Source organism: Madurella fahalii (genome assembly GCF_045866475.1).
Source record: "Madurella fahalii IFM 68171 DNA, scaffold_2, whole genome shotgun sequence".
Taxonomy (NCBI): Eukaryota; Fungi; Ascomycota; class Sordariomycetes; order Sordariales; genus Madurella; species Madurella fahalii.
This window is the reverse complement of record NW_027263972.1, coordinates 2,601,564-2,627,898: the sequence shown is the minus strand read 5'-3', so window position 1 is coordinate 2,627,898 and position 26,335 is coordinate 2,601,564. Positions and strand designations below refer to the sequence as shown.

General features: G+C 54.6%; 9 protein-coding genes across 9 annotated transcripts; 4 read left to right on the top strand and 5 right to left on the bottom strand.

Moving 5' to 3' along the window:
- Window positions 1-6,238: 6,238 nt before the first annotated feature.
- Window positions 6,239-7,900, bottom strand: MFIFM68171_03525 (Pisatin demethylase; the record flags this gene model as incomplete). The annotated part of the gene is made up of 3 exons (XM_071058946.1): window positions 6,239-6,373; window positions 6,451-7,616; window positions 7,684-7,900. 3 exons carry the CDS (start codon window positions 7,898-7,900, stop codon window positions 6,239-6,241), a joined length of 1,518 nt encoding a protein of 505 aa, XP_070915047.1.
- A 787-nt stretch (window positions 7,901-8,687) lies between these two features.
- On the top strand, window positions 8,688-10,580 carry MFIFM68171_03524 (Methyltransferase; the record flags this gene model as incomplete). The annotated part of the gene is made up of 11 exons (XM_071058945.1): window positions 8,688-8,729; window positions 8,804-8,866; window positions 9,070-9,160; window positions 9,261-9,283; window positions 9,392-9,410; window positions 9,487-9,615; window positions 9,681-9,703; window positions 9,768-9,805; window positions 9,878-10,015; window positions 10,066-10,328; window positions 10,396-10,580. 11 exons carry the CDS (start codon window positions 8,688-8,690, stop codon window positions 10,578-10,580), a joined length of 1,014 nt encoding a protein of 337 aa, XP_070915046.1.
- Window positions 10,581-11,607: 1,027 nt separating this feature from the next.
- Window positions 11,608-13,459, top strand: MFIFM68171_03523 (uncharacterized protein; the record flags this gene model as incomplete). The annotated part of the gene is made up of 4 exons (XM_071058944.1): window positions 11,608-11,680; window positions 11,722-12,169; window positions 12,230-12,330; window positions 12,402-13,459. 4 exons carry the CDS (start codon window positions 11,608-11,610, stop codon window positions 13,457-13,459), a joined length of 1,680 nt encoding a protein of 559 aa, XP_070915045.1.
- Window positions 13,460-13,494: 35 nt separating this feature from the next.
- Window positions 13,495-13,773, bottom strand: MFIFM68171_03522 (uncharacterized protein; the record flags this gene model as incomplete). The annotated part of the gene is made up of 1 exon (XM_071058943.1): window positions 13,495-13,773. One exon carries the CDS (start codon window positions 13,771-13,773, stop codon window positions 13,495-13,497), a length of 279 nt encoding a protein of 92 aa, XP_070915044.1.
- An 84-nt stretch (window positions 13,774-13,857) lies between these two features.
- On the bottom strand, window positions 13,858-14,824 carry MFIFM68171_03521 (uncharacterized protein; the record flags this gene model as incomplete). Its single annotated transcript, XM_071058942.1, has 3 exons — window positions 13,858-14,331; window positions 14,376-14,703; window positions 14,793-14,824. The coding sequence occupies 3 exons, from the start codon at window positions 14,822-14,824 to the stop codon at window positions 13,858-13,860; spliced, it is 834 nt and encodes a 277-aa protein (XP_070915043.1).
- Window positions 14,825-16,878: 2,054 nt separating this feature from the next.
- MFIFM68171_03520 (Endo-1,4-beta-xylanase) lies at window positions 16,879-17,996 on the top strand (the record flags this gene model as incomplete). Its single annotated transcript, XM_071058941.1, has 6 exons — window positions 16,879-17,266; window positions 17,327-17,337; window positions 17,409-17,513; window positions 17,636-17,692; window positions 17,743-17,777; window positions 17,831-17,996. The coding sequence occupies 6 exons, from the start codon at window positions 16,879-16,881 to the stop codon at window positions 17,994-17,996; spliced, it is 762 nt and encodes a 253-aa protein (XP_070915042.1).
- Window positions 17,997-18,476: 480 nt separating this feature from the next.
- On the top strand, window positions 18,477-18,785 carry MFIFM68171_03519 (uncharacterized protein; the record flags this gene model as incomplete). Its single annotated transcript, XM_071058940.1, has 1 exon — window positions 18,477-18,785. One exon carries the CDS (start codon window positions 18,477-18,479, stop codon window positions 18,783-18,785), a length of 309 nt encoding a protein of 102 aa, XP_070915041.1.
- Window positions 18,786-20,109: 1,324 nt separating this feature from the next.
- MFIFM68171_03518 (uncharacterized protein) lies at window positions 20,110-22,745 on the bottom strand (the record flags this gene model as incomplete). Its single annotated transcript, XM_071058939.1, has 5 exons — window positions 20,110-20,669; window positions 20,726-21,130; window positions 21,669-22,450; window positions 22,551-22,626; window positions 22,688-22,745. The coding sequence occupies 5 exons, from the start codon at window positions 22,743-22,745 to the stop codon at window positions 20,110-20,112; spliced, it is 1,881 nt and encodes a 626-aa protein (XP_070915040.1).
- Window positions 22,746-24,682: 1,937 nt separating this feature from the next.
- Window positions 24,683-25,171, bottom strand: MFIFM68171_03517 (uncharacterized protein; the record flags this gene model as incomplete). Its single annotated transcript, XM_071058938.1, has 1 exon — window positions 24,683-25,171. The coding sequence occupies one exon, from the start codon at window positions 25,169-25,171 to the stop codon at window positions 24,683-24,685; it is 489 nt and encodes a 162-aa protein (XP_070915039.1).
- Between the last annotated feature and the right edge of the window lie 1,164 nt (window positions 25,172-26,335).

The window sequence follows — 26,335 nt, the reverse complement described above, 5'->3', positions numbered from 1 at the left end:
TTCCGGAGTCCAGTAAGTTACACCTCTTCAAGGATATTAAAAGTTAGCGTGGCAAGGGATCCTCTGTTAGTGTTTACTAGGAATAGTATAGTATATCAAAACAGTAGGCCCCTTGACACGCTAACTTTTAATATCCTGGAGGAGGTGTAGATGGTGCAAGGGAAGACCCACAAACCGGCAGAGGTAGGGTAGCGTCTCGCCCAGGGCTGATGGCGATCCCGCACCGGTTGCCGTTCGAAAAGCCCCACAGATGGCATCATCACCTTTCGATGTGAGGGGACTCCCATCTCTTTTTCATTGTCCGGAATTCTCCATGATCCGCACCCGCCCGCGGCTTCACCCAGTCTGGTTGTTGGGGCAGAAAAGCAATATCGTCCCGTTCCCGGCGATTGGGCGGTTCATGCTCGGCAACAGGATGGCGGCTATAATGGCTCACTTGCTATTGCCCGCCAGCTGGGAAGGTGTTTTGTCATTTTGGTCATTTTCCGAACCCGTTTCAGACACCTTGGATCTGGTTTGATTCATCTATCCCCGGGCCAATGAGGACATCACCTCTGGCTGTCGTGAATAGAAGTGGAGAGAAGGCTTAGGAGATGCCTAGACGATGGCTCGTTACGTAAGCCGAGGCCGGTCGTTGATTGGGCCTTCTGAGCAAAGGGGGTCCTTCCCGTGCCGTTACTCTCTCGGACAATTTATTTGCATTCTGCGTGATCTCCGGCCTCAGATCAGCTTCAGCCCGGTCCTGCGACAGGTGGCGCGTAGCTGGAATCCACCGTCCCACTATCGTCAATTAACACAATCTGGCCGAGATTGCACCAATTAGTAATAGTTCTTGTTTGCACCCGCTACTTCCAGCACATTCCACAAGCCTGCCGGACGGGCTGTCTTGTGTGTTTGGGACTAGAGTTGGCCCAGATCCGGATTACTTCTGGTTTGCCCAGTGACGGCCACACCGGCCGTTCGACCGAGAAGAGAGTAGAGAAAGAAGAATAAAATTTTTTTTTTTTTTTTACTCATGTTTCGTCACGCCTAACACTCGCTCACGGTAAGTCTTCGCAAAATGACATGCTGTCTCTCCCAACGCCGCCCTCGAACCCTAGCAATTCAGGCTCCATCGCGTATTCCTACCTTGGAATCTGTGCCTGGCACTGGGCCGCATACGCCGCAGGCGGTTCGTTGTTTCCGTGTTCCTGATCGACATGGATCCAAGATTCACCCATGATCGAAAACCGTGGCGGCCGATGAGACCCAAAGACTCCACCGGCTGGGCAGCATCCAACGCCTCTTTTTGCCTTGCTGATGAGATGATGAGATGATGAGATGTTTGCGCTTCAGAATTACTCCACTCGGAGACTTTGCTCACGACATAGCATTGGCCGGGCAAGGCCAGCTCCAGTTCATGCCGGCCAACGTGTCAGCCGCTCTACCGCCCTGCCAACCACCACAGTGGATTTCCCTCGGCCTCGCTACTGCGGGCTGCGACTAGGCGCGCTGCAGAGAAGCCCGAAGAACCCCACGAGCGGTTCCTCACAGCGAACGCATCCGCACCTCGTTGGTCACCCGTCCCGGCAGGTTCCTTTTGGGCAGGCCAGTCACCAGTCTCGGGCTGGCGTGGCTGGTGTAGCAGCTGCACCCCGCTTGCTCCTCTCGGCAGCCGTTCCGTCCGTCTCGCTCCGGACTTCTGCTTTGCTTTACGCATACAACGAGACGAGATGGGTGCCGGACGAGACGAGACGGTTGGCCTATCGCGGTATGCAGAGCTGCCGGTCGGGCGAAAACGGGTGCGAATACTCTGCACGCGCCTCGCTCATCGATTCGTCCGTATCAGGTACCCGGCCGTGTCCGGACAGACAGGATTCGTCGTAGGAGCTAGCCGAGTGTAGTCTTTCGGAAGTCACCCGACTCCATCCGCCGCCCGCTCCCGGACTCGGCGGCACGCAGAAAGTGGGCCCTCGTCTCGCCAACCCCGTGCCTCTATTTGGGTGTTGCCGCGCCATCTCGGGCCTCACCAATGAACGGCCTCAGGCCGAGCCAATGTTGCGTGGTGTCTCGCCGTGGATGCCTTCGGCATCGCCAGGAACAGACACCCCGAATCGGGAAGCTGCCAAGTTGGCAGAAAAGATGCAGTTTCGGGGCGTGAGCCAAAAGGCCCGAGACAACAGTGCAGGAACCAGTCAAGAAGCCTTCGAATGCCTGTCCATTGAGCATGAAACAGCATTTTACCATTGTCATCCCTGCCCGTCCAATTCTCATTGTCATCCCTGCCCGTCCAATTCTCTTCTTCATCACATCGTTCTAGCCAAGGCTGTCTTGGCGCTTCTTTTTTATTGTCTACGTGGACATGCATTCCTCGAATCCCCTCGGACTTGGGTTTGGAGCAAGGGCACTGGCACCGGCACTGGCAGTTTTCAGGGGCCTGCCTGGTAAGGCGAGCAGTAACATAGGACCTTTAATCTCACAACCTCGGCCTAGCTGCCGCCCGCCGTTTCTGCGTAACGGCGTACAAGGCGCCTCTGGAGAGGCTTGGGTCGCTGCCGCGTGGACAGCTTTCCTTCCGCCGGCGGGGGGGAGAAGAGACAGCGCCAAATTGTCGCGCGATCCTGCGTGAATAATGTGGAATACTGCGCAGAGCGGCGTCTCGGACAAAGTGCGCTGTAAGCCAATATCCAGTGCAATGCTGCGAGGCGGAGCCGGATGGTTCCGACTGGCTCGACCGGACTGTGAGATGCTTGGATGTCGTGTGCTGCCTTTGCAACAGCCGGCATGATTGTGATTGGAGCCCGGGTTCAGTAAGCTATTGAGTGAGTGTCGTGCTAAACGTCGGCCGGCAGGCCGGCTCGCTCCCGGGCCAGTTGTTGCCATTCATAGATCGGGACCCGATCTATGGGCTGTCACTTCACCTCAGTGGATTCTGTGACGGCTAAATTAACGCCCTATGTCCAGTTGCCTCGTCCAGCCTCTGAGACCTATCACATCAAGTCCGGAGACGAATGGCCAAGTCTACCGCCGTCGGTGGCCCGGACGATTCGGCAGGCCAGCCTCCACTTCCGGGCCTAAGTAAACAACCACCGAGCAAGCTTCACCCCTTGCCTTTTGACTGCCTGCCTTATGCTCGGACCGCGATGAGATAGGCCGGCTTCATCCTCCGCTGCCGCGTCTGCCGCGATTGCACACAGTCCGAATTCCAATTCCGTATCCTGAGGCGTGCCACGTCTCCCGTGCTACCGGGCCGGGCTTGATGTTGCGAGGGTCTCAACGGATACGACGGGTTGACCAAGACGGCTTACATACACTGGGTTAAAGGGGCCAGCGAGCTCCAGACGTCCACGTTGCTTTTGCCGACTCGGACTTACATATCGCGGGGTAGAGTGGGAATGTGCCTCTCTGCCAGCAAGACATGCGCTGCTGCAGTGCTGATTGTCCTATGACTTGGTCCTTCCCCACCAGCAGGTACAGACAACACTTAACCGGAGCGGAAAGGGGACTGGTTCGTCCAGTGACCGGCCAATCGAGTAGGCGTCCCTCTCTCGATGGCGGGGTGTGAGCTCTTGGATTGGTGTTTGAAGCCACCGGCGGATCTGGATGTCTGTGGCCGACTCTGGCGTCGGCTAGCGCACTCCTTTTCCTTTCTAACACCCGTCCTGCTCGTTATAATCACTGTGCTGACCTGTATTTAACGCTTGGAACGAGACATTGGCTGCAGAACTGGGTAAACCCGTGCGATGAGGGTTGTTTTCAGGGGAGTGTGCGTTCGGTGCCCCCTAAAAAGCTTGGGGGTGACGATCTGGGAAAGGAGAGGGGTGTTGCGACTGAATACTACTAAAGCACCTGCAACAGATCCGGGCCAGCTTGAGAGGGGGTGGAATGAGGCATCGGGCATGCTACCCGGAATAGCACTTCATATACAGTGAGCGGGTTGCCCTTTTTTGGACGACAGTATTTTTGGCCACACACGTTGGACACATAGCACATGGCAGGGCCTGGTTTCTGGGAGGCCTTCTATTGCCCGGTAAGCTGGCTCGCATAAGCAGGTAATAGATATGCAATCTAATGGATAGTCGGTCTAACAGTCAATGGATGGTGAAAGAAAACCACGGGTGCTGTGTGGGTTCCTTCAATGATTGTCAAGCAGTCACCATACTGGGACCGAGAGCGTATTCACCAGCTAGACATGTTGAAGTAGTTTAATAGGTAACATCATAAAGCTCACAAGCAGTTTCTAAATCAAAGACACTTTTCATTGCCGTTCCATGCCTTCAACGTTTCTGTCTGCTGCGGTCTCTTACGGACCTTGTAGGCCTATGAATCCCCAATATGTTACTGATTCGTATGGAGTGTCGATGTGCACATAGAAGAGAATAATTATGTTAGGACAGCTGATTGTATGAGGACTGGAACGACTACTTGACGATGATATGCGCTCTCAAGTTCCTAACAGTGTTTATTTTCTCAGTGATTCCGTAGCCTTAATCACTCCCCCGCCCCCCGCCTTATCCCTTACCGACTGCAGAGCATTTTTATAGCGTAGTAACAATGTAGTGATAGTGCTAGGCGAGCTAGTCTCAGGTTCAAAAAATGCAGCCCGGCCATCTTTCCCTTGTAATAGTAATATGCCCCTTTCTGATCGGCCAACTCGAACTTGTTCTTGAGCAGATCGTAAACTTTCGTGATCATCCAAAACCAATTTGCCACTGTAGCGTCGTATGTAAGTAGGTCGTTGGGATTCACCACCGAACCGATCTCGGCGAAGAACAGGATCGGGACATCTGATTCGCCAGAATCTGAGTGACGGAAGTAGTTGGACACTGAGCAGAAGATCACTCGATCAGCCGGGGTGGCGGTGGAATTTGAGACTGAAGAGCTATATCTACCCCGTTGTACTAGCAGTTGCTACTGAACAGTCTCCCGACGTAGCCTCCTCGCTTTTCGGAGTAAAAGCCCACATCCACTGCACTATAATCTCATCCTAGAAATCAGCGCGTTCGGCGAAGAGGGTGTATTCTTGTTGGGTACCGCGCGTTTCGAACCGGCACCTTCAGAAGCTCGTGGAAGACGGGGAAAGTAGCGGAAGTCCTTCATGTGGCGGACGGCTGGTAACGAATTAATCTTATTATTTACCTAGATAGGCATGAACGGCGACATATCCTGTCTCGCAACGAGCATGTGATCATTGTGTCATGACATAACTGAAGGAGGACTCGGGCTCTGTCGGCATCCCGACTTGGACAGCGGCGGGAGTTGCTAAGGATCCTTCCATTGTGCTGCGGTTTGGTTCAGGCCATCGCGTTCTCTGTTGAGACGGTGATGAGGCATCAGCCTCTTACCAGCCTAACTTACTCAGTGTGCGTTATTTGTACCAAGGACAATGCCTAAGGAACCAGGTACTGGCCCTGCTTGGAGGATTCCAAGCCGACCGACAACGTGAGCGCAAAAATTTCTGCGCTTAGGTCCAGAGTCATTTAGCTTCTAGAGAGCGACCGCCGAGATAAATTCAAACCATTGGGTCCTGGACCCGAATTTGAAATCGCTACTCAAGTAATACCTACTATTTCCGGCTCTAGTCACGGAACAAATACTAACGGATCCGGGTAGACGTATACGCGAGAGAAGCTAAAGCATTGATCCGCGAAGACGGCCCCAGATGCCACATAGGCCGATAGTGAAACCAATCTATTGCTTCGTCCCACACTCCGACTGCTTCTCGGCCCACTCGGCCTGAGGTACGATGTCGACACTATCGTGGAGTCTCGCAACATGGATGTGGTGAGCAGGTTCCTGCCTCGCCCGTGCGTCATGCGTCACGCAAACCAAGACGGGGGCCGGACTTAAGTACTAGGCAACCTCCCTGAACCTCGGCGGGACCTACTTAATTATTGCTGCGCCGTCGTAAAATACTCGGAGGAGTTCCGTAGTCCTAGGGCCATCCAGGACAGTGGCTGTTCGGAAGCGGATTAAGCTGGAAGCCTTCACAGTTACCTGACTACCTTATATGCTTTTGCCTGTCGCTACTCATAGAACCACGGCAGGCTGAATGATTGAAGTATGAGCACAGCGCGAAATCGAATGAGTGAGAATGCTGCGTTAATGCGATATGAAAGTTTCGTACTGTGATAATGCGTCGTCCCTGGACTGTCGAACAGTGTCGTTCATGTCTGAAATAAATATCGGTAGCCCACCAAACATACCGTGATGGATGCGAACCGAGTCCCGAGAGTATCATTGTCCACCTCGTCGCCCATTACGCCTTCAGTTCCCCAGCATTCGCTCGCTTGTAGCCTCGAACCCAGTACTCGGACTGGAGGAAAATACCGGCGTTGATGGAATGCCACGGCCGGCTGGGATTGACCACCACAAGATCGAAACGACGGACCAACTATGCATTTTTTGGTTAGCAAAATGCAGGATTGGGGGTATACCAGTATCCTAAGCTTTCCAGGAAGGTCGGCTCACCTCAACAAACACCTTGTTCAGCTCCAGCAGCGCAACATTCTTGCCCAGACACTGCCACCGCCCGTGTCCAAAGACCAGCTCAAGCGTGCCCTCCATAAGGCGTAGCCGCTCCTGGGAAGCCTCGAGCCAGCGCTCCGGCCTGAACTCGTTGGCGTCCTCGCCCCAAATGTCCTTCCGGCGGTAGATGCCCCAGGCACAGTAGCCGATCTTGGTGCCCTCGGGCAGGTACACGCCCTTGAAGGTGTCGCCTCCCTGCGGGACTTCCTTAGACATGAGGCCGACCACGGGGGGGTGGACGCGGAGGCCCTCCTTAATGACGGCCTGGAGGTACGGCATGGCGCGGGCCTCGTCGTCGCGGATGACGGGCCATGAGGGCTTCGCCTGGTCGATCTCGCGCCGCATGGCCTCGACGACGCGGGGGTTGGAGATGATGTGCAGCAGGGTGGCGCGGATGGCCGTGGCCGTGGTGTCGGAGCCGGCGAGGATCTGCATGAGGATCTCGGACTCGGCCTCGCTCTGGCCCATGCCCCGCGCGATGAACGAGCCGAGCATGTCGCGCTGGACCTTGGGCTCGGGCCCGAAGCGCTCGGCGGTGACCTTCTTGGCGATGGCCATGACGCGTCCGATCCCGGCCTTGTCCTTCTCGGACGGAAGCATGCCCTTGAGCATCGGCAATTGCAGCACCTTCATAATCCAGGGCATGACCGACGCGAGGATGACGCCGATGATGGTCTCTTCAAGGGTGTGGATGTACCCGTAGACGTCCGAGTCGGTCTCGAGGTCGCCAAACGGCGCGCCGAAGGCCAGATCTGCGATGACGTCGAGCGTGAAGTACTGGGCCTTGCGGCCAAAGTCAAAAGCCTTGCCCTGCGAGATGTACTTGGTCTCAAGCAGGTCCACCAGACGCAGGAGGTTGTCGTCGATGCGGGACTCGAGGTTGTCTACCTCCTTGCCCGAGTAGCCAGCGGCCATCTTGGAGCGCGAGCTCGCGTGCAGCTCCTCGTCTCGCTGGGACAGGACATTGTCCTTGGCGGGATCGAGGCGCATGGCATCGTACCAGGAGGAGCGCCTATACCGGGTCCGGACATGTAGCATGCGCCTCATCAGGTCCGGGTCCGAGGTGATGAGTTCATTGGGGCCGACACGTGCAATGTCTCCTGTCCGCTCTAGCGTGAGCGCTTGGCATTCCGGCGTAGCCAAATTCTCATACGTTTGGTCGGTAGAACAACGTACCGTACTTCTCGCACACCTTCCACATATCAAGATGCGCGCGACCGCGGGCAACCGAGCGGATCAGCCAAGCCTGCGTGAAACCGGCAATCGAGGGTCCCTTGATGTGGCGCAGCCGCAGATACTGCCGGATTGTCGACACGGCAAACCATGCAGTGATGAGTAAGACGGCAGCGCCCGCGATAACGGGCGACCGGGATTCGAAATCATAGATTGCCATGGCTTGATTCGCCGGCTTGGTCGGTTGGTCGGTTGGCTGGCTCTTCAAGCGGCGGGCTAGCTATGTGTGGGAGGGAGAATCGCGGAAAAGGTGAAAAGGTCGAAAGGGGATACAACAAACCGCCTTGGTTGATATACACCAGGATCCACAGACCCCGGGCCCTTTCCCGGTTCCACGGGACCGGGGGAGCAAGGGCCCAAGAAAAAAGAGGCGTTTCTGCTCGACGACGACGGCCGGGATGGTTCCCAGAAACCCCACTGCTCAGCAACCGGGATGCAGGGATGCGAGCAAGGTGCAGGTGATGGGCTCACGGCTAGCAGAACTGCTACTGCAGGATGTGGGCCATGCCGGTCACATCACCCTGTAGCACGGAGCCGTCTGCTGGGCAATTCGATGTCCGGAATCGGTACTTGGGTGCACACCCCGGCAGCTGACAGGTGGCCGGCCCTCCATTACTGCAGTAACAAGCGGGGAGGGAAGCGGTGCCCCGGGGGTTGGCTGGCTGGAAGCCAATGCCCACGGCCGGGATTGCCACGAGGAGCCATTCCCAGAGCGGCTGGCCCCCCTGGGTTTTATCCATCACACAGCACAAGATCCTCAATCCTGCGGATGCGCAGCAGTGTGAAAGGCCGTCAGACCAGCGCTTCGTCTTTTTCCTCGCATTCTTCATTATTTTTTTCCCTGGCCGGTGTAAAGTCTCTCTTTATCTCGTTGTGCGCGCTCACCCATCACTCTCTTGCAACCTACAGCATACCTGGTGGCACGCCACTCTAGATACCCTCCGCCGATGGCTGGCACAACCGAGTCCGAGCACCCCCTCGAGGTCGACGTGAGTACAGTGCCACCAAGCAACAACAGACCTTGAATGAGCAACTCATGCTAATTATACAATGTCGGCCTCAGCTCCGGTCCAACGACGACGACCACGACGACGACGACGACGACGTAGACTCGACCCGCGCCTTGGTATGTCTGACCCCACTTGTGACGCGATTGAGTTTGCCGGCTGCCGGCTGCCGGCTGCCCTTAATAGCATTCGTTCTGCTCCGATGTTTGTGTGTTAATGTCGTAACCGCGTTGCGGGGCGACTCATATTTTTTTCCCTTCTTTTAAAGATTTCGGGGTGTGGATCGCTCACTAGCTCGCTCGCTTAATTATCCCTCTGCTAGTCACTCGCCAGCTCCTCCGACTCTCTCACATCCAGCATCCTGAGGCATCGCGAGGAAAATGGCAGGACCTATCACGCCTTCAAAGAAGGGAGTAAGCAACATGCCCCGCAATTGACCCTGAAGTCATTGTGCTTCTGCCATGCCACAATTTGCTGCTGACGTGGTATGATGCTATTACCCCCCACCCCCAGAATATGTCTTGCCAAACGACGAGGTACGACGCCCCGCTTATTCAATCAAACAGCCGGTCCTCACACCAGCCGGGATGTGATTGTGTCGCCTAGCTAACCCCCTCTCCTCCTCTCTCTGATCTTTTGCATAGAGCGAGAACGAGCGTCTTGGTTGGTTCTTCCCCGCACCCCTATCGCATGGGGCCCAGCCGTGCTGATATGATGATATCTGACGTGGTCGCTGCAGATCTCCAACACACTCTTTTCCTCTTGACCTTTGATGGGAAGCTCTTCACCTGTCCTGCTGGCGGGGACCGACCCGTACGGCGGGTACTTGATGCCGGCACTGGAACCGGCATTTGGGCGGTGGATTTTGGTACGGTCTCGGACCTTCTTCCCGAGAACTGAGGCAAGGGGCGCTGACTTGCATTCCTGGTGAAGCCGATGAGCACCCTGAGGCACAAGTGAGCTCAACTCTTCAGTCGTCTGGTTTTCGTGACGCCTTGTATCCAACGCATTCGACTCTAGGTTATCGGCGTTGACCTGAGCGCCATCCAACCAAGTTTGTATGTTGTTGCCCCGTGTCCTAGTCCCCGAATTACACCGCAGGAGGACCCCGGCTCAAACCTATGTTCCAGCGTCCCCTCGAATATTTCATTCTACGTCGACGACCTCGAAGACCCCTGGACCTTCTCCACCAAGTTCGACTTCATATACGGCCGCATGCTCACAGGGTCCTTGCGCGATTGGCCTTTGTTCATCAAGCAGAGCTATGAGTGAGCGATGCAGCCATTTTCATGCATACACATGCTAACCCGACGTAAAGCAACCTCAACTCCGGTGGCTGGCTGGAGCTAGCAGACATCCTGCTCGAGCTCCAATCAGACGACAACACCGTCACTGCTGACTCGCCGGCGCTCAGGTGGGGCAATTACATGCTCGAAGCTGCCGACAAGTTCGGCGCGCCGCTGGATAGCTGCAAGCGGTACAAGCAGCAGCTCGCTGACGCTGGGTTCGTCGACATCGTCGAAACAGTGTACAAGTGGCCGACGAACGGATGGCCCAGGGATCCCAAGTACAAGGAGATGGGTGAGTGAACAGCTCTTTTCCAGCGACGATAATAGGGCCCGCTTCTGACGGCCACTTGCGCGAACAGGGATGTGGACCTACGAAGACCTCGGTCAGGGGGCCTCCGGACTGAGCCTTGCGCTCTTCACGCGTGCCCTCGGGTGGACAATGGAAGAGGTTGAGGTGTTTCTAGTGGACGTTAGAAAGGACATGAAGAACCGAGCGGTCCATGGATGGTGGCCCATCTATGTAGTGTATGGTCGGAAACCGTAAAATTGATTTGAATAGATCGTATGTAACTTGTCCTGTCGCGCTGGTCCGAACCGAAAGCAACGCAAGGTGAAACTGTCCCCGCTGTAACCGAAGGCTCTGGGAGAGACACATGGCGAAAGCATTGGGTCCAATATTGGCCAGCACGCGTTACCATACTGATCTGGGCGGAACACTATGGTCTGTCCTGTCATCAGAGGCGCCTTGCTGAGCGGCCTGGTCTGACTATAACCACCACTAGAATACCACCTTCAGCCGCAGCTAGATCCAAGGCACCCTATTTATCTGATCTAGGAGTCGCTTCCATGATAGGGAGGGTAATTTGGTTGGTTCAAACAAAAGCCAATCAGAACGCCCAGGCTCTGATTAGCAAAGGCCTCTTACCGTATGCTATGTAATACCGGCTGTGCCAAGAAGAATAATCAATCTATAAAGAGAGAGAGAGAGCGAGGAGATGTCGGCATTGACGACGCTGCGTAGGCTATGTACAAACGAAACTGGAATGGTAAGGCTGGCCCCAGTTCATAACCACAGATTATTGGGTCAGTACTGTGATATTACAGCCTAGTAATCTGCGACGAATCTGGGCATACGAACTTTCCTATTCGTTCGTAATCCTGAGTTGGCATGAGCTGTGACTGATTTGTCCTGAGCTTTCCCTGGTTCTTCCCTTAGCTAGGGTGATCCCCATACGCGACCGCTGCACAGCCTCAGAGGCCTGTTTTTAGTCCCCCCGGCTAAAGTTTCCTGCCGATGGAAAGACGCGTAACCTGTAAAGATGGCTCCCAGGCAACAATTCCAATTCTAGCGGTTGGTTTGTGATAGACTCTTATCTTCAATATTAAAGAAAGAATTCCTGCTATTGTTTCTAAATCCCTACCTCGTCGATGCTCGCGTACGCATAGTATCTACACTTCTCTATAACGTTACTCGACACTCGTTGAAGTTTTGGGTAACCCAATCGAGTCGATATAGAATTTGACCCACAAAATCCAGACTTGGGATCGTCTCTATTACTTCGCCAGGGCCCATGTATTGGAACACAACAGAGTCGACCAGACTACGTCGGAACACAACAAAGTCGACCAGACTACGGCATTTTCGTATGTAAGACGGAGGACCCGCTACAACGCACTTCGATTAGCGAATTTTGTCCAAAAAACCTGGAGTACGAAGATTCCGAATTTCATCCGCACGCTACGGGGGACAAAGATCACAGACGCCCTCCGTGGGCAATGGAATGTGAATATCATCCTCCGGAAGCATGAAGAATCGCAATTAATCAAGGCGGCCAGAAAGACAGAGAAGGACCCCATGCGACGAGAGATGAAGGCTAGAGTTATCGCAACCGTTCTCGCCGGATTCGAGGAGCTCCTTGGCGGTGAAGCCGCGGCTGAAGGCTTCTACGGGGCCGTTATGAGCGAGCTGTGGAACGAGGAGAGGCACATCTACTGGGTCAAAGCAGCAGGCCAACTGGCGGGCGGGAGGACCGATCAGTTCCTCAGGACCCTGCTAGCTGTTGCGATCTACATGTTTCAGGTGGCGTCCACTTTTATTCAACGCGTGGGAGGCGACCCACCTACACCTCCTGGGTAAGTTCCTAGACCGCTTAGATGACCCAGACAACTGAAAACCACCAACCTAAACAACAGCCGCGTCATGCTCAAAACCATCCTCACTGCTATCTGGTCCTCCTCTCCCGTACTCGCCGGGTTCGCCGGCGCCTTCCCTATCCTCCTCTACGCCCTCCCAAGTAAGCCCCCCTCCCCCACCCCATCCACCCCCAACCATTCCCCCATTACTAACCCACCCCACCCTCCCTAGTCGGCTTCTCCTGCCGCCACATCTGGCTACTCCTAATTCTGCTCCTCTCACTCGCTAGCCTCCTCTTCTCCCTCTCCCTACACGCCCTGCAATGGGGCCCGTCGCACCACCGTCGTTGGCAAGCTATCCTGACTAAGGACTTTTTCATCGGCACTGGTAGCCTCCTCGTCATCATTCTCTCCGCCATGGGCGCGTTCAACAGTTGTTTCTGCTGGGGGAGGGCATGGTGCGTTTCTGAGCCGGTTGTACCGCTGGTGACGACGGGGTTCTACAAGATGCAGAATGAGACGGTGTTTCCCCGGATTGTGGCTCCGGTTTTGGTGTTTCAGTTGGTGTTTTGTGGGTTGGTGATTGTGGCAAATTGGAGGGGTGTTTATGTGATGCGGTGGAGTGAAGCGCCGAGGAGGTGGGTTTGGGAGGAGGAGCAGAGGGCTGTGGCGGAGAAGGAGGTGAGGAGGAGGGAGGAAGCTGGGAGGGTGGGGGCTGAGATGGGAGCAGTGGAAGAGGTGGAAAAGGCGAAGGGAACGCCCTTAGTGTCTGCGAGGGAAGTTATTGTCGAGGAAGCGGTAGAAGAAGGGTCTCGGGTGGTTCTGAGTGACGGAGCTTCGTCTCTGGAAGAGGAATTTGTCGACGCCCCGACCCATATTACCGACGAAGATGACAACCGAGCGACAAATGAGACCGCGGAGCTGGCGCAGGGGAATTTGGAGTCGACCAATACTGGGCAGCAGCCGAAGCCGGCCCCCGAAGTTGCAATCACAGCGAGAGATACTAAGCAGCCAAACGAGAGATCTCCGGACATGGATTATGACAACTTCGCGGCCCAAAAATACGATCGCCGATACTTCATGATACTTTGGAAACACTTAACAGAAACAACTCTCCCACAGCCAGATTCCACGCCCCCTTCGACTAGCCAAAACGCCCTCGCCCCATCCCACGCCGAGCCGGACCCGTCACCGGATCAACAATCGGACCATCCGGCCCCGCTCCCGGGATCGGCCGAGCATCGCACCATGTCGGATTCTCATCCGCCATACAATGCCAAAACGTCCTGAATCTCGGCTGTCCTGGCCCTTCCGGCTCGCAAAGCTCAAATCGCCAGCGTCAAACGTGCAGTACCCTCTGCCTGCGGCGCGTCCGGCGGAAATCTTTCCTTCCACCCCGAAAACTCAGGATAGTTGTCGTACTTCCTCCCATCCTTCTCCACAGGCGCAAACGTCAACTTGAAGTCCCGCGTCGCACTGCTGCCACAGAGGGGATACGGTTCGCTCGGCGCGGAGGCGGCCTCGCTCTCGAGCGTGAACTTGCCGATTCCCCTGGAGATGTTGACGTTCCGGTCGAAGACGCCCTCGATGGTTTGCTTCGCCATGTACTTTTAGAAGTTCCTGTCCCGCTTTTGAACTTCATATGAGATGTGGCCGTCGGGGATCGCGCCGACGCGGTCGGGCAGCTGTCACGTGGTGCCTGCTCCGTAGTGGGACTCTGCCAACCAGAACCCCTTAGTAGGCTGCGGAGGTGACCAGGCCGTGGGAGTTATGGTGGTGACAAACGTGGTGGTGGGGGCTGCGCTGGTAGGGGTTGCGCTGGCTGAACTCGGAAGCGTCGAGGCCAAGGAGGGTCCAGGGTTGGGTGTCGGAGTTTTGAGCCATGTCGGGTTTGGTGCGTCTTCTGGGAGTGCCTCGAAGGCGGGCGTTGTTGGTAAGTCCTTTGGCGACGGGGGCAACAGGGGAGATGCGAGATTGTCGTCCATTTCGATATGGCGATATCTAAGGCCGCGAGCCCTCCTGCGCGTCGCGCCGGGAGGTAGAGGAGGCAGAGGCGGTAGCCCTTTCACTGGTGGCGGTCCGGGTTGCGGCGGATTGACACGTCCAGGATTGAGCATGCAGTTGGTGCCCAGGTCTTGGCCCTTCCAGACGATGCGCACAACCTCAGTCAACATTCCGTCGTTGTTTCCGCAATGTACCTCTTGACATTCTCGTCTTCGACTTTCGGATTGAGCGCGCGGCTCAGGCGCCTGATCAATTTCTTCACGTCCGCGGGATCGCTGAGCGCGTCCCCTTCCGTGCCGGCAGTCCAGGCGGCGGGTAACGACCGGAAGTAGGCCACGAGGCCAGACACATATGCCGTGGCAAACGACGCCCCGCTGTCTATGAGGTACGCAGGTCGATCCGTCCTCGGCGGGACTGCCACAACGACATTAGTGCCAGGTGCATGCACTCTGATCTGGCTATTGCGAGGCTGTTCCCAGAACCTTCGCCCGTCGTATGTTGAAGCGCCGGCAATGGTGAGATGCTCCACCCTTTTGCCGCCGTCTCGAGCTAAAGCGGGCCGGTACTGCGTAGTTCGTCGGCCTCGACCTCGTTGGTCTCCGTCCCCTCCCCCACGCACTGGCAGCAAGCAATCTGTTGCTCTTCAACCATCTGGTTCAGCAGCCTGGCGACTGTCGTGAGGAACCTTTCACGATCCGCTAGCTGAGTGTTGCATCTCTAGTTGCAGGTGCGTAACTCGGTTTCGCTCGATTCAGTTTCTTTTCTTTATCCAGCTGCCTAACGCATGGCCGCGAAGAACACCTGCAGGAAATCGGATTCGACGTCATCAGTGGGATCGGCGGCCACGGCGTCGTCGGCGTCCTTCGCAACAGTCCCGGTCCAGTCGTTCTACTGCGGGCCGAGCTTGACGCACTCGCGATCAAGGAGCAGACTCGCCTCCCGTTCCAGAGCGCCAAGTCCATGAACGATTCTTGGGGATGCAGGCAACCCGTCATGCACGCCTGCGGTCACGATATGCACAGCATCTGATACAGATACCTGCCGGCTCCGTCAGCATCAAATCCGGGCTAGTTCTGGTGTCAGTGATACCGTGCGCGTCCGGCTGTTCTCTACCGAAGGACACGCCGCCAATCCGCAGGTCTCGATCAATGTAGTTGTTGTGGCCAGCAAAGTCATATTAGCTCTGCGAGGCGTCGTTCAAGAGATTAGCAGAGCAGGCCACTTTGTGTCTATCAACACCAAGGAAATACACGCCGGGGAGCCAGGAGCCGATTGGGTATCCCATGCCGACATCGTGTTAGATGTGAAAGCATACGATTCTGCAATACGGCTACAGTTGCTGGATAGCATCAAGGAGATTGTGGACCGAGAGGTGGCCAGCTGAGGGGCAGCGAAGGCACCCGAGATCACGACAACAGTGCGAGCACCTGCCACCATAACGACCCGAAGCTGGTAGGCCAGTTGGAGACTGTCTTTGGCGGCTTCTTTGGCCCCCAGAACATCCTACACGACCTGCCAAGTCATCCGTGTGAAGACTTCTCCCGTCTAGCGACAGCTGTCAACGCCCCATACGTTTTCTGGTTTATCGGCAGAGCAGACCCCGAAGCACTTCGTTGCGCGCACGAGCAGGACCGCCTGCTCAATGACATTCCCATTGAGCACTCTCCTTTCAACGCCCCCGCTATTCATCCAACACTGGAAACCGGGATACATGCCCTGTCCCTTGCAGCGCTTTCTGCTCTGCAAGTTGGGGACAGACGTGGAGCGTGATGCCCGCCGCAGCTATGGCATGTTTGTACCCCGCCATGGTGTCAAGGATATTCCGGGGTTGTAGCAGGGGCTATTGTCGAGGCGGCGGTGGGGAGCGGTTCGTGGATTTAGGGCTTCCATGTGTATCAAGAAAAACTCTACATCGTTGTTTTCATAATCGGCGCTACTGCAGGACTTGAAAGTGATGTTATCTCGGTGTTGTTGACCTTGCACGCACCTGAGTGAAGTGAAGCTGAGCCGGGAAATATGCGTTGAAAGACGCAGCTTGTAAAGGCCCGGTACTCGTCCCGACCCCGCACTCTTTTAACCTGTCGGGGCGAAGCTCTGATAGTGGCCAAGATGTGGGGATGCAGTAATACACAGCGCAGCGGAAAAAAGGGAAGATGTAAATAGATGGGGGCCACTTTGATACAACTTTATTTAGTACACCAAGCCCTGGCACTTTGAGAAGAGAAATACCAATATCGGCATGAAATTTCAACTCAACATCGTCGGGCTAACGCCATTTGACCAAGACACGGATACTCAACGACAGAGAGCCCCAAAATGTGAGTTTTGTGGTCCGCTGAGTGGACAAATGGGGTTATCAATGAGCTCGAATTCGGACCGCGGGCTGCCGCCACAGACCCAAAAGGGGGTGTTCGGGCAATTTAACCACGGCGAACAGATCTGGTCCCATATAGCTCGACCCTCAGCATTATGCGCACCAGTGGATGCCGCCCGGATTGACAGATTGAAGCCGCCAAGCCCAATTCTATCCGGAGCTCTTCATCTAAGTGGTTTGCAGTCGGCTGACCGGATCGCATCTGCACCCACTCCAACTGGCAAAAGTGGAAGGGGGAAGAAAAATAAAGGATAAAGATTTCCTCACCTCCCAAACGAGAATACACTCGCTTCAACCACCATAGGTTTTCACCTGCATCGGGGGTTTCACGATGTTGTTCTCCTCCCTCCTCTTCGCCGCTTCGGCGGTGACGGCCCTTCCCCCCCTCAACTGGGGCGAGAAATTCCACGGCGAGCCTTCTCAGCTCGAGACTCGGCAGTCGGGCCGCGGTCTCGGTCCGGGCAGTGACCGCGACGGTTACGGCTTCCACAGCGGCTACTTCTACTCGTTCTGGACCCAGGGTGGCGGCACCGTGACCTACAACAACCAACTGAACGGAACCTATAAGGCATCGTGGCAGAATGTCCAAAACTGGGTCGGCGGCAAGGGATGGAACCCCGGCGGTCCCAGGGTCGTCGTGTACAACGGTACCTGGAACGGCAGGAATGTGAACTCGTATCTTGCCCTGTACGGGTGGACGCGGAACCCGTTGATTGAGTGTAAGTCAACATACTCACGGGAACAAAGAAAAATGACGAACTAATGTTCCATCATGGCAGACTACGTAGTGGTCAGTTGCTACACCGTCCTGCTGTTAAGATGATGATGTTGTCTCAGGGGCTACCCCTAACCCTCACCCAGGAATCGTTCGGCTCTTACAACCCATCCAGCAACGCCCAGCGCAAGGGCAGCATTACGAGCGATGGCAGCACGTATAATCTCTTCCAGAGCACCCGGACCAATCAGGTATTTTGCCCCCGTGCTGTAGTCGCTCGCTTTGTGGGATGTCCCGGGTCCGGGACGTGGGGTGGAAAGCTTCCAGGTTCTTAACTGGAAGAAACATAAACTGACCGATATCTCCCACACAGCCCTCGATCGAAGGAAGAAAGACATTCCAACAGTTCTGGTCAATAAGGCAAAATCAAGTTGGTCGGCCTGAAACATCTTGAGTGAACATAACTGACGATATCTCCAGAGAGTCGGCGGAACAATCACGGTTGCCAACCACTTGTAAGTGTATCTGCCCGTCCCTGAATCTCCTGTGACTGACAGATCTGCTATAGGAAAGCTTACGAGCAATATGTCGGCAAGCTGGGCACCCACGATTACATGATCATGGCCACGGAAGGGTACGGCTCAACTGGCAATTCGCATATCACAGTGGTAGAGCAGGGAGCAACTGAGCCCCCCTATCCCAACGAGCCCGATTCGAGGAAGGATAACAACTAGGTGGTGTCGTGAACATTGGGGATCATGGCTTTGGATGTTTTGGTTCGGCCGCCCCATCCTGGAAAGCTTGGACCATTCTTTTTTCTTTTTTCTTTCACCGGGACGCAGTCATCGATGGCGTTGCTCCACCTCGGTGAGAGCCAACATCAAGCATCTCCCACTGTCATGTCTGATACTATAGGTGGATCATGGATCATGTCCTGGAATCGTCGATAGCAGTGCAAGGGTTTGCCTTGCGGCTGTGAGGAAACCTTTATCTTCAGACTCAACATTGCAGTCAACTTGCTAAGGTTTGCTGTACCATATTGAAGCTTATCTTTGATTGGCTGAACGCAGCCACGAAACCATGTAGTAGGGGCATCAAAACTTAAAAAACGCAGCACACCGGACAGGAGTATAAAAAGCTGCCAGGATCTCGTCTGCACATCAGATCGTCGACCTTCCGTCTTCAGCCCTCATAAGCTACCAACCAATGACCTCATGGACCTATTTCTCCTGCACGATATCAATGGGGCACCACTAGCAGACATCGTTGAGGTGCCACTCACTCACTACCTGTATCTTCTCCGCGACCCCAACGAGATTTTTGAGGGCGCTATTGAGGTGGCTCTGACTGCTCAGGCGGAGGGCAACAACACCGCCCTGGAGGCGCATACTGAGGCGGCTGAGGACCAGAGTCGTCAGGGAGAGGAGACGACTGGAGTTATGGTTATACCTGTTGAGCTGCCCCCGAGGTTTGAGTATTCGCAATCATGTCTGAAAGCAGAACAAGAGTTTCACGACATCTGAGTATGTCATCGTACTCGTCGTCGTCCTTGGCTTGTCGCATGATGATCAAAGCAGCGCATCCTTCGAAGCTGGGCGCAGGGTAGAACCACAGGGAGGAACGAGCGATGGGTGATCGCCATTCTGGGTCGACTGAGGATGGCGGCAGGGCGGCGAGAGAGCAAAGCTCTAAAGAAAAAAATGGAAAAGATTTTCCGCATAGCTGATCTATGGAAACGATGACTGGTGATTCTACGGATAGCCTGAGGGAAGCAAAGGAAGGCCGGACAGTGCTGACACGGGGAAGTGGGCACCCAACATGTGGGAAGAGAGCAAAAGAGGAGGCGCAAGAATAACGCGGGCAACGGCATTCGATTCACTTCATCCGGACCCACTACCTGATTTTCATACTGTCTTATCATTAACCCAACGGGGTGCTAAATTTCATGTACCTTACCTAGCCTCACGAATTCTGCAAGAGAATTCCGCTGCGGAGTCCTTGAGAAGTCAGATACCCTGTATGATCTCCAACGCTCTTCAATTGCGCCAGTTACCAACTAACACGCCTACTGTTTTTTTAGGTCACGATAACTACGATGGACGCTGGGAACTTTGATTCCCACACCGCCCATGGCGACGATGCCCACCCGCAGCCCGAGTTTTGCGCAATCTGCTGCCGTCGTCTGCACCGAGTGCAGGCTGAACTCAAGAACGAGCAGGACCAGGTCGTCGGCTACCTACCGCTGGTATCCCGAAACACCATGTTGCCGGAGCACGTCGTGGTGGTGCGCACGACCCAAGGAGGCCAACATCAAGGTAGCGCACCCGCAAATGCGCCTGTTCCTTCCCAGAAGACTGAGGGTGGGGATATGATAAAATCGACCAAAGACATACAAAAAAACATTGACCCGCCACTCCAAAGTACATGCTACTATATTCTCCCGTATGCCGCTCCTCTCCAACATTTCAGGGTGCAATCTAACAACAATGATGGAGTATACAAGCTCTGTCAATGCGCTCGAGTTTAATTTCATCATAGAGGGTGTCCATCCAAACATCCTGGTGACAGAATCCGATAACACTACTGTGACACCGGACGATACCTACTAAGAGGAGATGGTACGCTCACCGAGCCGTCCTTTTAAACGATCTCTGGCCTGTTCCAGCACAGGCAGAGGGAAACGCCGCTGTACTGCAACGGAGTTCATCCCGCCTGCCTCCGATAACCGAATGGATGGCAACGCAGCCTCTCTTATTCAGCATCCTGCGCCCGACGGTGACGGTGATGTCCCGCCCCTCTGGGACTCAATTGTACGATTTGAGCTTATCGCCCTTTCAGATGGCTCGATCACAACATCTCCCATTTCCTTCGCCCACATCTTCGCACTAATATTAAAACTGCTGCCCTCAATATATTGAGGAGCGTTGTAAAAATGCGCCCTGACGAGGTCTGCTGTATACGCAGCCGCAGCCTGTCAATGTTGTGGCGGAGCAGCAGCATCATTGCCAGAGCGGCCAGCACCAGGAGCAGAAATCCTAAGCCGACTAGCATGGCAGGTATGCCGTACAGGTAATCATCCTGCACGGCCAACACCATCGGAGTGACAAGGGGCGTCATTTTCGTAGATGATGTCGGCACATCATGCAAGCCCTTGGTGCCCACGACGAGAGAAGCGGCATAGTCGGTCCATATGAGATCAATAAATCTACCCGCCGTGGGAGCTGGCCGCGTGACGCCCTGCCATTTTGTGAGCATGGCGATGTTGGACTGCCCGGTGTAATCGACGCGCGAGTTTTGGATCCGCCCACTGCTCACGGCGTAGGCGGCCCGCATGCATTCAGCGTAGAACTTAGAGACCGCCAGGTTGTCCATGTTGTACAGCGACTGTAGGCCTCCGGCGATCGAGACTGGTAGGTATAGGGAGCTCTTTTGGACCATGGAGATCCGGTGTGAGGTAGCTAACGGGAGCGACGCATGATTTGTGCCGTGAAGAGACAGTAGACCCTAGATGAGGTCGACTCCTCCCGGCTCGTATGGTACGTCTGTTCTACGCCCCACAAGGGCGCCGGGTCTTGACCATTGTATGTCTTTTCCTTGATCTCGGTGACGGAAAGACCGGCGAGGGAGTGGGGCTTGTCTGGGTTATTGGCACTGCCGGCGCTGGTCGTTCTGTTGTACGTGAACGAAACCGTCTTAACTTTGGCCTTCACGGCGCTCGCGCACGAATAGATTGGCTGGGTCCACTGGCTTCCGCTCTCAAGCAGGGAGTCGGAGCCGCCATCCCGGCGACGCGGTGCTCCGTGCATCAAGCCACACCAGATCATAATGGTTGAGATATTGGTCACTGTTCCAGTATCTTGGCATGGTCCTAACGTACTGTTAATAATAATAATAAAAGGCCATTAGCACCTTGTGCAATATTCCTATGTTGCTGGATCGCACTTACATATGCTCGAAAAGTTTTCCATCGTGATGTTAAAAGGGTTTTCGGAGGCAGGAATATATCGAGGGGGGGGGGGGGGGGGGGGGGGGCAAAAGGTTGGAATTTTTCAGAAGCTCGAGCGGGAGGATTCCCAGGTACCGTCCATAAATGGTGTCAATGCGGGCCGCAGGCATCGCTCCGGAATACATATCTGCATCTAACGTCGACGCCGGAAGGGGAAATGCCTTTCCCATATGAGAATCGTAATAGTATCTCGTCGAGTCGTTTCTGCCATGGTTGCTAACATTGAGATATAGCGCGGCGTAGAGGTTCGGCAGCCATGTAGCCCTGTACCCCCGTGGGTAAAGGCCTGGGGACTGCTGTGCATCATTGGCTAAATCAGAAGCGGCATCCATGGGCTCGTGGTCCTTCAACTGCGAAAACCCTCCTCGGTCTGTGACCATGTGATCTGTAACCGTCTTACCCATTGGGTCATCGATGGTCATGGTGGCCATGGTGTATTCCAGCGCTAGGTTCGTATCGACACAGACAGTTTCGGGCTCGATGAATAACAGATCCTCAGACCAGGAAACACCATTGGGGAAGCCTAGAGGTAAGCTGTGGTTCCTGAAACCGACCCCGCCGTCGTTTAGGTCAACAACAAGGCCTTCGATGACGCGAAAGCCAGTGTCCAGTATCAAGCTCTCCACAAAACGGAAAAGGCCCATCTGGTAACCAGAGCCATTACTTATTCGGGGATCCATTGCCGTCATATAGTGTCGGTACTGGATGTCAAAAAAACCAGAGATTGTGGGAGAATCCAGGGTCCCACTGGAGTAAGCTTTTATGATACTCTCCGGGATAGTGATAATGTAAGACTTGCCAGAATTCCGCACCGATTCTCCCGTAGTGTTATTGGTCTCAGTCGAGCTAGCGTTCCAAACTGGGCAGATGCTCGGCAAGACGACCCCGGTGCCACCCCCGCAACGCCGGGAAAATGGCGCGCCGCTCCTCGGAGGAGTCCCATAACCAAAGGCTGACGAATCGAGCCCAACCTGGAACTGGGCTTTCGTAGCAGGTAGCTGGTCCAAAACCCGGTAGAGGCCAATAGGAGTGATGATCCCAGCGATGGCGATCAAGGTGGACATGGCAGGCATAAGCACAAGCAAAAGTCGAACTGGTTCGTGGACACCATGATGATAGAAACTGTCGCTCCGAAGGAGAAATGGCCAATATGATCCTTGGAAGGCTTGGCCAGCGACGGTCCTGAAATGTCGTTACCGGCGTTAGAAGGTGGTAGGAATTGAGACCATTGACGTGAAACATAAGGATAGATGCAAGACTCGGGATCTGAAACCCGGCTTACCAGGTTATAGCGGGATTTCTGTTGTTGAGAAGCCCAGAAAGAATAAAAACCAGAACGGTAGGTGCCGAGATGCGAACTAAATAGTTATTTTTTGCGCCCCGCCAGATAACGGGAAATGCGGATTCAGGATCACTTACGAATGAAGAATAAGGCGGAAATAAGTCCAGCAACAGACCCTACTGTTAATTGCAACATTCTTATAATTTTTACGGCTTTATAATCGGATCGACACGCTAATGGCGCATAGAGGGATTGGAACCATATCCGAGAGAGACCAAGTCTCAACAGAAGCATTTGAATAAGAATATATTTTTCACTGCGAAGCTCTCAGCCGCACTTCTCCCACTGCAGTTCAACGCCTATTTCTCTGGGCAATTAGAGGAAACAGGTTAAATTCGCCGAACACAGCCACCATAGCTTATTTCCTGGGAATTGATTCCTATTAGCCTGGATACCGCCCAACTCTGATCTCCAAAAGAATGGTGCCCTGCTTCCCGGAGGCGTGGCGTTCGAGAGGGTCTGGTGAGTCAAGGTCTGAGAGAGCGCCGCGGCCACGCACCGCCGGTCGGCGAGCAAGCCGGGCAACCCAGAAACCCTTCCACGGAGAAAAATAGGAAATGTGAGGCTCAATGAAGGAAGGCTCTGTGAATTCATGCGGTAGCGGTGGGTAGCCTGTCGATCGGTCTGTACTCAAGGCAGCCACGCCTTGTTTTCAATGACATACTACCTTTCATTCCAGCGCTAACAGGTCACAATGGGAGGCATCATCGAATATGAGACTCTCTAGATGCCTGATGACCACCTCAAGCTCCCGGACCTACCCGGCGCCTCCGGTGTCACCCTTTCCCACCGGAACACCGTGGCCCCTCGACACGCCCCTCCTCCACAGTGGCCCAGGCAACCCCTTCAACCCAATCCTCGGACCCCAGGCTCCTTGCAGATCTCCGAATAAGCCTAACTAGGTACAACACTGATCACATCACAGTCCACGACCCCGACACGACCAGTCCAACTCGCCGACAGAAGATAGCGCTGCTCTATCCTCTCCGGCAACCGCAATTTAGACGCCACTTGGAGCTTCCCCGCCGTCACCGGCCATGCATCAGCAAATGCAGCTATACTTCTGCCGCGTCGCCGTCTGTCAGAGGAAACGATGTCCCCGAGGAAGGCCAAGCGAAACGAACATGAAAGGAAGGCGCATCGTGTTATGTTTGTAACCTACCATCTACTGGTAATTCCTTGGACGGGAGAGGGAGGGCTAACTTGAGTTGTATTGCCTATCTTCAGGCATGCAAGATGCGAATTAACACTGAAGGAAAGACCGACGAAGACAAGCCCCCTAACCTCGAAATATGCTTCACCACGCGCCTTGCGAGTCTCCATCACCTGCGCCTCCAGCCTCTCAGTCTTTAACCACCGGTCCTAGTTCGCCTTTCAATTTGTCTTGAATAAAATATTATCTGAACCGAGTGCTGACAGGCTAGCCACTACTCCTGGACCGCTAGCAATCCTCACCACTCGGAGTATCGACCTCTGGTGTTCCTCCTCGAAAGAAAGACTGATTCTGCGTCTAGGATCTCCACTTACTGGGGAAGCCGAGTCGCACTAAAATGTCGCCCAGCTGTTGAAAAATTAAGCCTATTCCTTTATTAAGCAGACCCTATCTCCCAGCCCTCCCTCTACCCTTACAGTGCCACTCCTCTGCCCAGCTTTCCCTTATTCCTTCCCTCCCACTGGCTTACTCTACCCCTGGTGTATTTACTCTATCTGAAAACAATAAACTTATCCTCCTATCCGTCGACCTTATAAACGTTTTCCTATTCCCTATACCCACCACTTGTAATAAGCACTCCTTAATAAATTGTTACGACCTCGGTCTATCAGGAGGGGCGAGACAGGGTCGTGGGTGTGAGTCGCACAGGAGAATAAGGTACGTTCCACACCTAGTACAAGGCAAAATCAATTCTAGGTTAGGTAGGATGAATAGACGAAGAAGTAAGTCCTCACAGACGGGTGGTCACTATATCAAGTAGTCGCATATCACTATAATACATAGGTGTAACTGTGTAGTAGGATATAAGAGTTCAATGAACAAAGCGAATACTTGCGTGAGGAATTAGAAGTGCCTCCCGCTATCGTGGACACGACAGCTCATACAAAAACTTCACTCTCGGGCTGGAGGCAAAAGCCCCTAGCTGCCCAGCACCGACCCAAGCCAGGATCGACTGATCGTCTGACTTATTTATGATCTGCTCCTGCAGTCGAAGGAAGGCTTTCTTCCGCTCCCCATACATCAGGGGCATGTTGACGTCAAAAAGCCCTAGCAAGCAGTACGCGAGGTCCTCCTCGCGCGTCGTCTCCCGCTCCGCGGCCCAGGACATGCGCGTCGCGACGCTCGTAGCGGCCAGCACAACCTGCAAACTGCCTTCGCTGTCACCTGAGCGGGCAAGAATGTCCAGACCGATGCTGAGTAGGCCTGCCGATCGAGCGCCGACGTCTTCGAAGAGGATCTCGTCGGTGCTCCATGTGTGAGACGAGATGGCGTAGGGGGGGGGGGGGGGGGGCGCCCTTTCGGAGCCGAAGGTCTCGAGTTGAAAGGTAGACGTGTTCAGTAGCCTCATCGTCTCTACCCAGGGTTAAGTTGAGCTGGTGTGCGTCTCGAAATCGCAGCTCATATCGTGGGTGTAGCTCATGACGATGTTCGGAAATGCCGCGATACAGCTAAAGTCATGGGCAACTTTCCCCTCGCGGGCAGGCGGCTCAGCCGCATATTGCTTGGATGAACCTCGAACCTTGTGTAATACAAAATGGGGTGATGCGCGCTCAGATTGGCCCTACGCTTCGGCGATGGGATGGTCGTTTCAAGGGTTTCCCCCACCCCCACATTGGCCAGCAGAATGGGTGGTATGGATTTGCGCTACGTACCATCCTCTCTTTGACCAGGCGGGCGCGAGAATTGAGGTTCAAACAAGGTTGCTTGGTATTGTTCCCGAAGGAAAAGGGTCCCGCGATCGCATGTGGGCGGCGAATATATCCGAATTAGTTCGCGCAGACTCGCTCCTCTCCTGCAAACGGCCGACTCCTCCGAACACTGTCCCATAACATGTAATATCTAAAGTCTTTTAAGGTAGACCGCACTCTTGAGTAGGACGATTAACGGAAATACCACCTCATTGATACGAAACTACTCGAGTGATTCTTCGGGTCGGCCGGCGCAGCTATCAACTTGTACAGTACGAGGTTGCGGAAGGGTCTGCCATGAGTGCTCTGGGTAGCGGGAGCTGGGGTCTGTGATTGGCTGCAGATGCGCCGTGATGGGCTTGCCCAACTCGCTCGCACGAAATCGAACGTTTGACTCTACGGATCTCCTCCTCGCACTTGCGTTATCGGCAACGAATGCCTGATAACTCACTCTTTCTAGCTTTAGCACACCATCCTCCTCCTTTTTATGTTAGAGGCATCGCAACATTGGGCCGAAGACGAGTTGAGGAAATGCCACAGGCGCAGAATTGCGAACATGGGCCAAAACTTAAGCCGGGAGGGGTAGGCGCCATTCTTCCTAGTATTTTCCACTCTCCCGCGATATCCCAGAACGACGCTAATCGCACCCGTGAAGAATACGTATCGCTATTCTCCCTTACGGCCTGGTCAGATTCGCTTGCTTCAGCTTTTGCCGCATAAAGGAAAACCCTTCCACATACGATGCCGACTCTTCTGCACCGAGTTGGGCTCAGGAGGCACTCGCCCATACGAGGCTCTATCCTACGTGTGGGGCTCCGGCGACA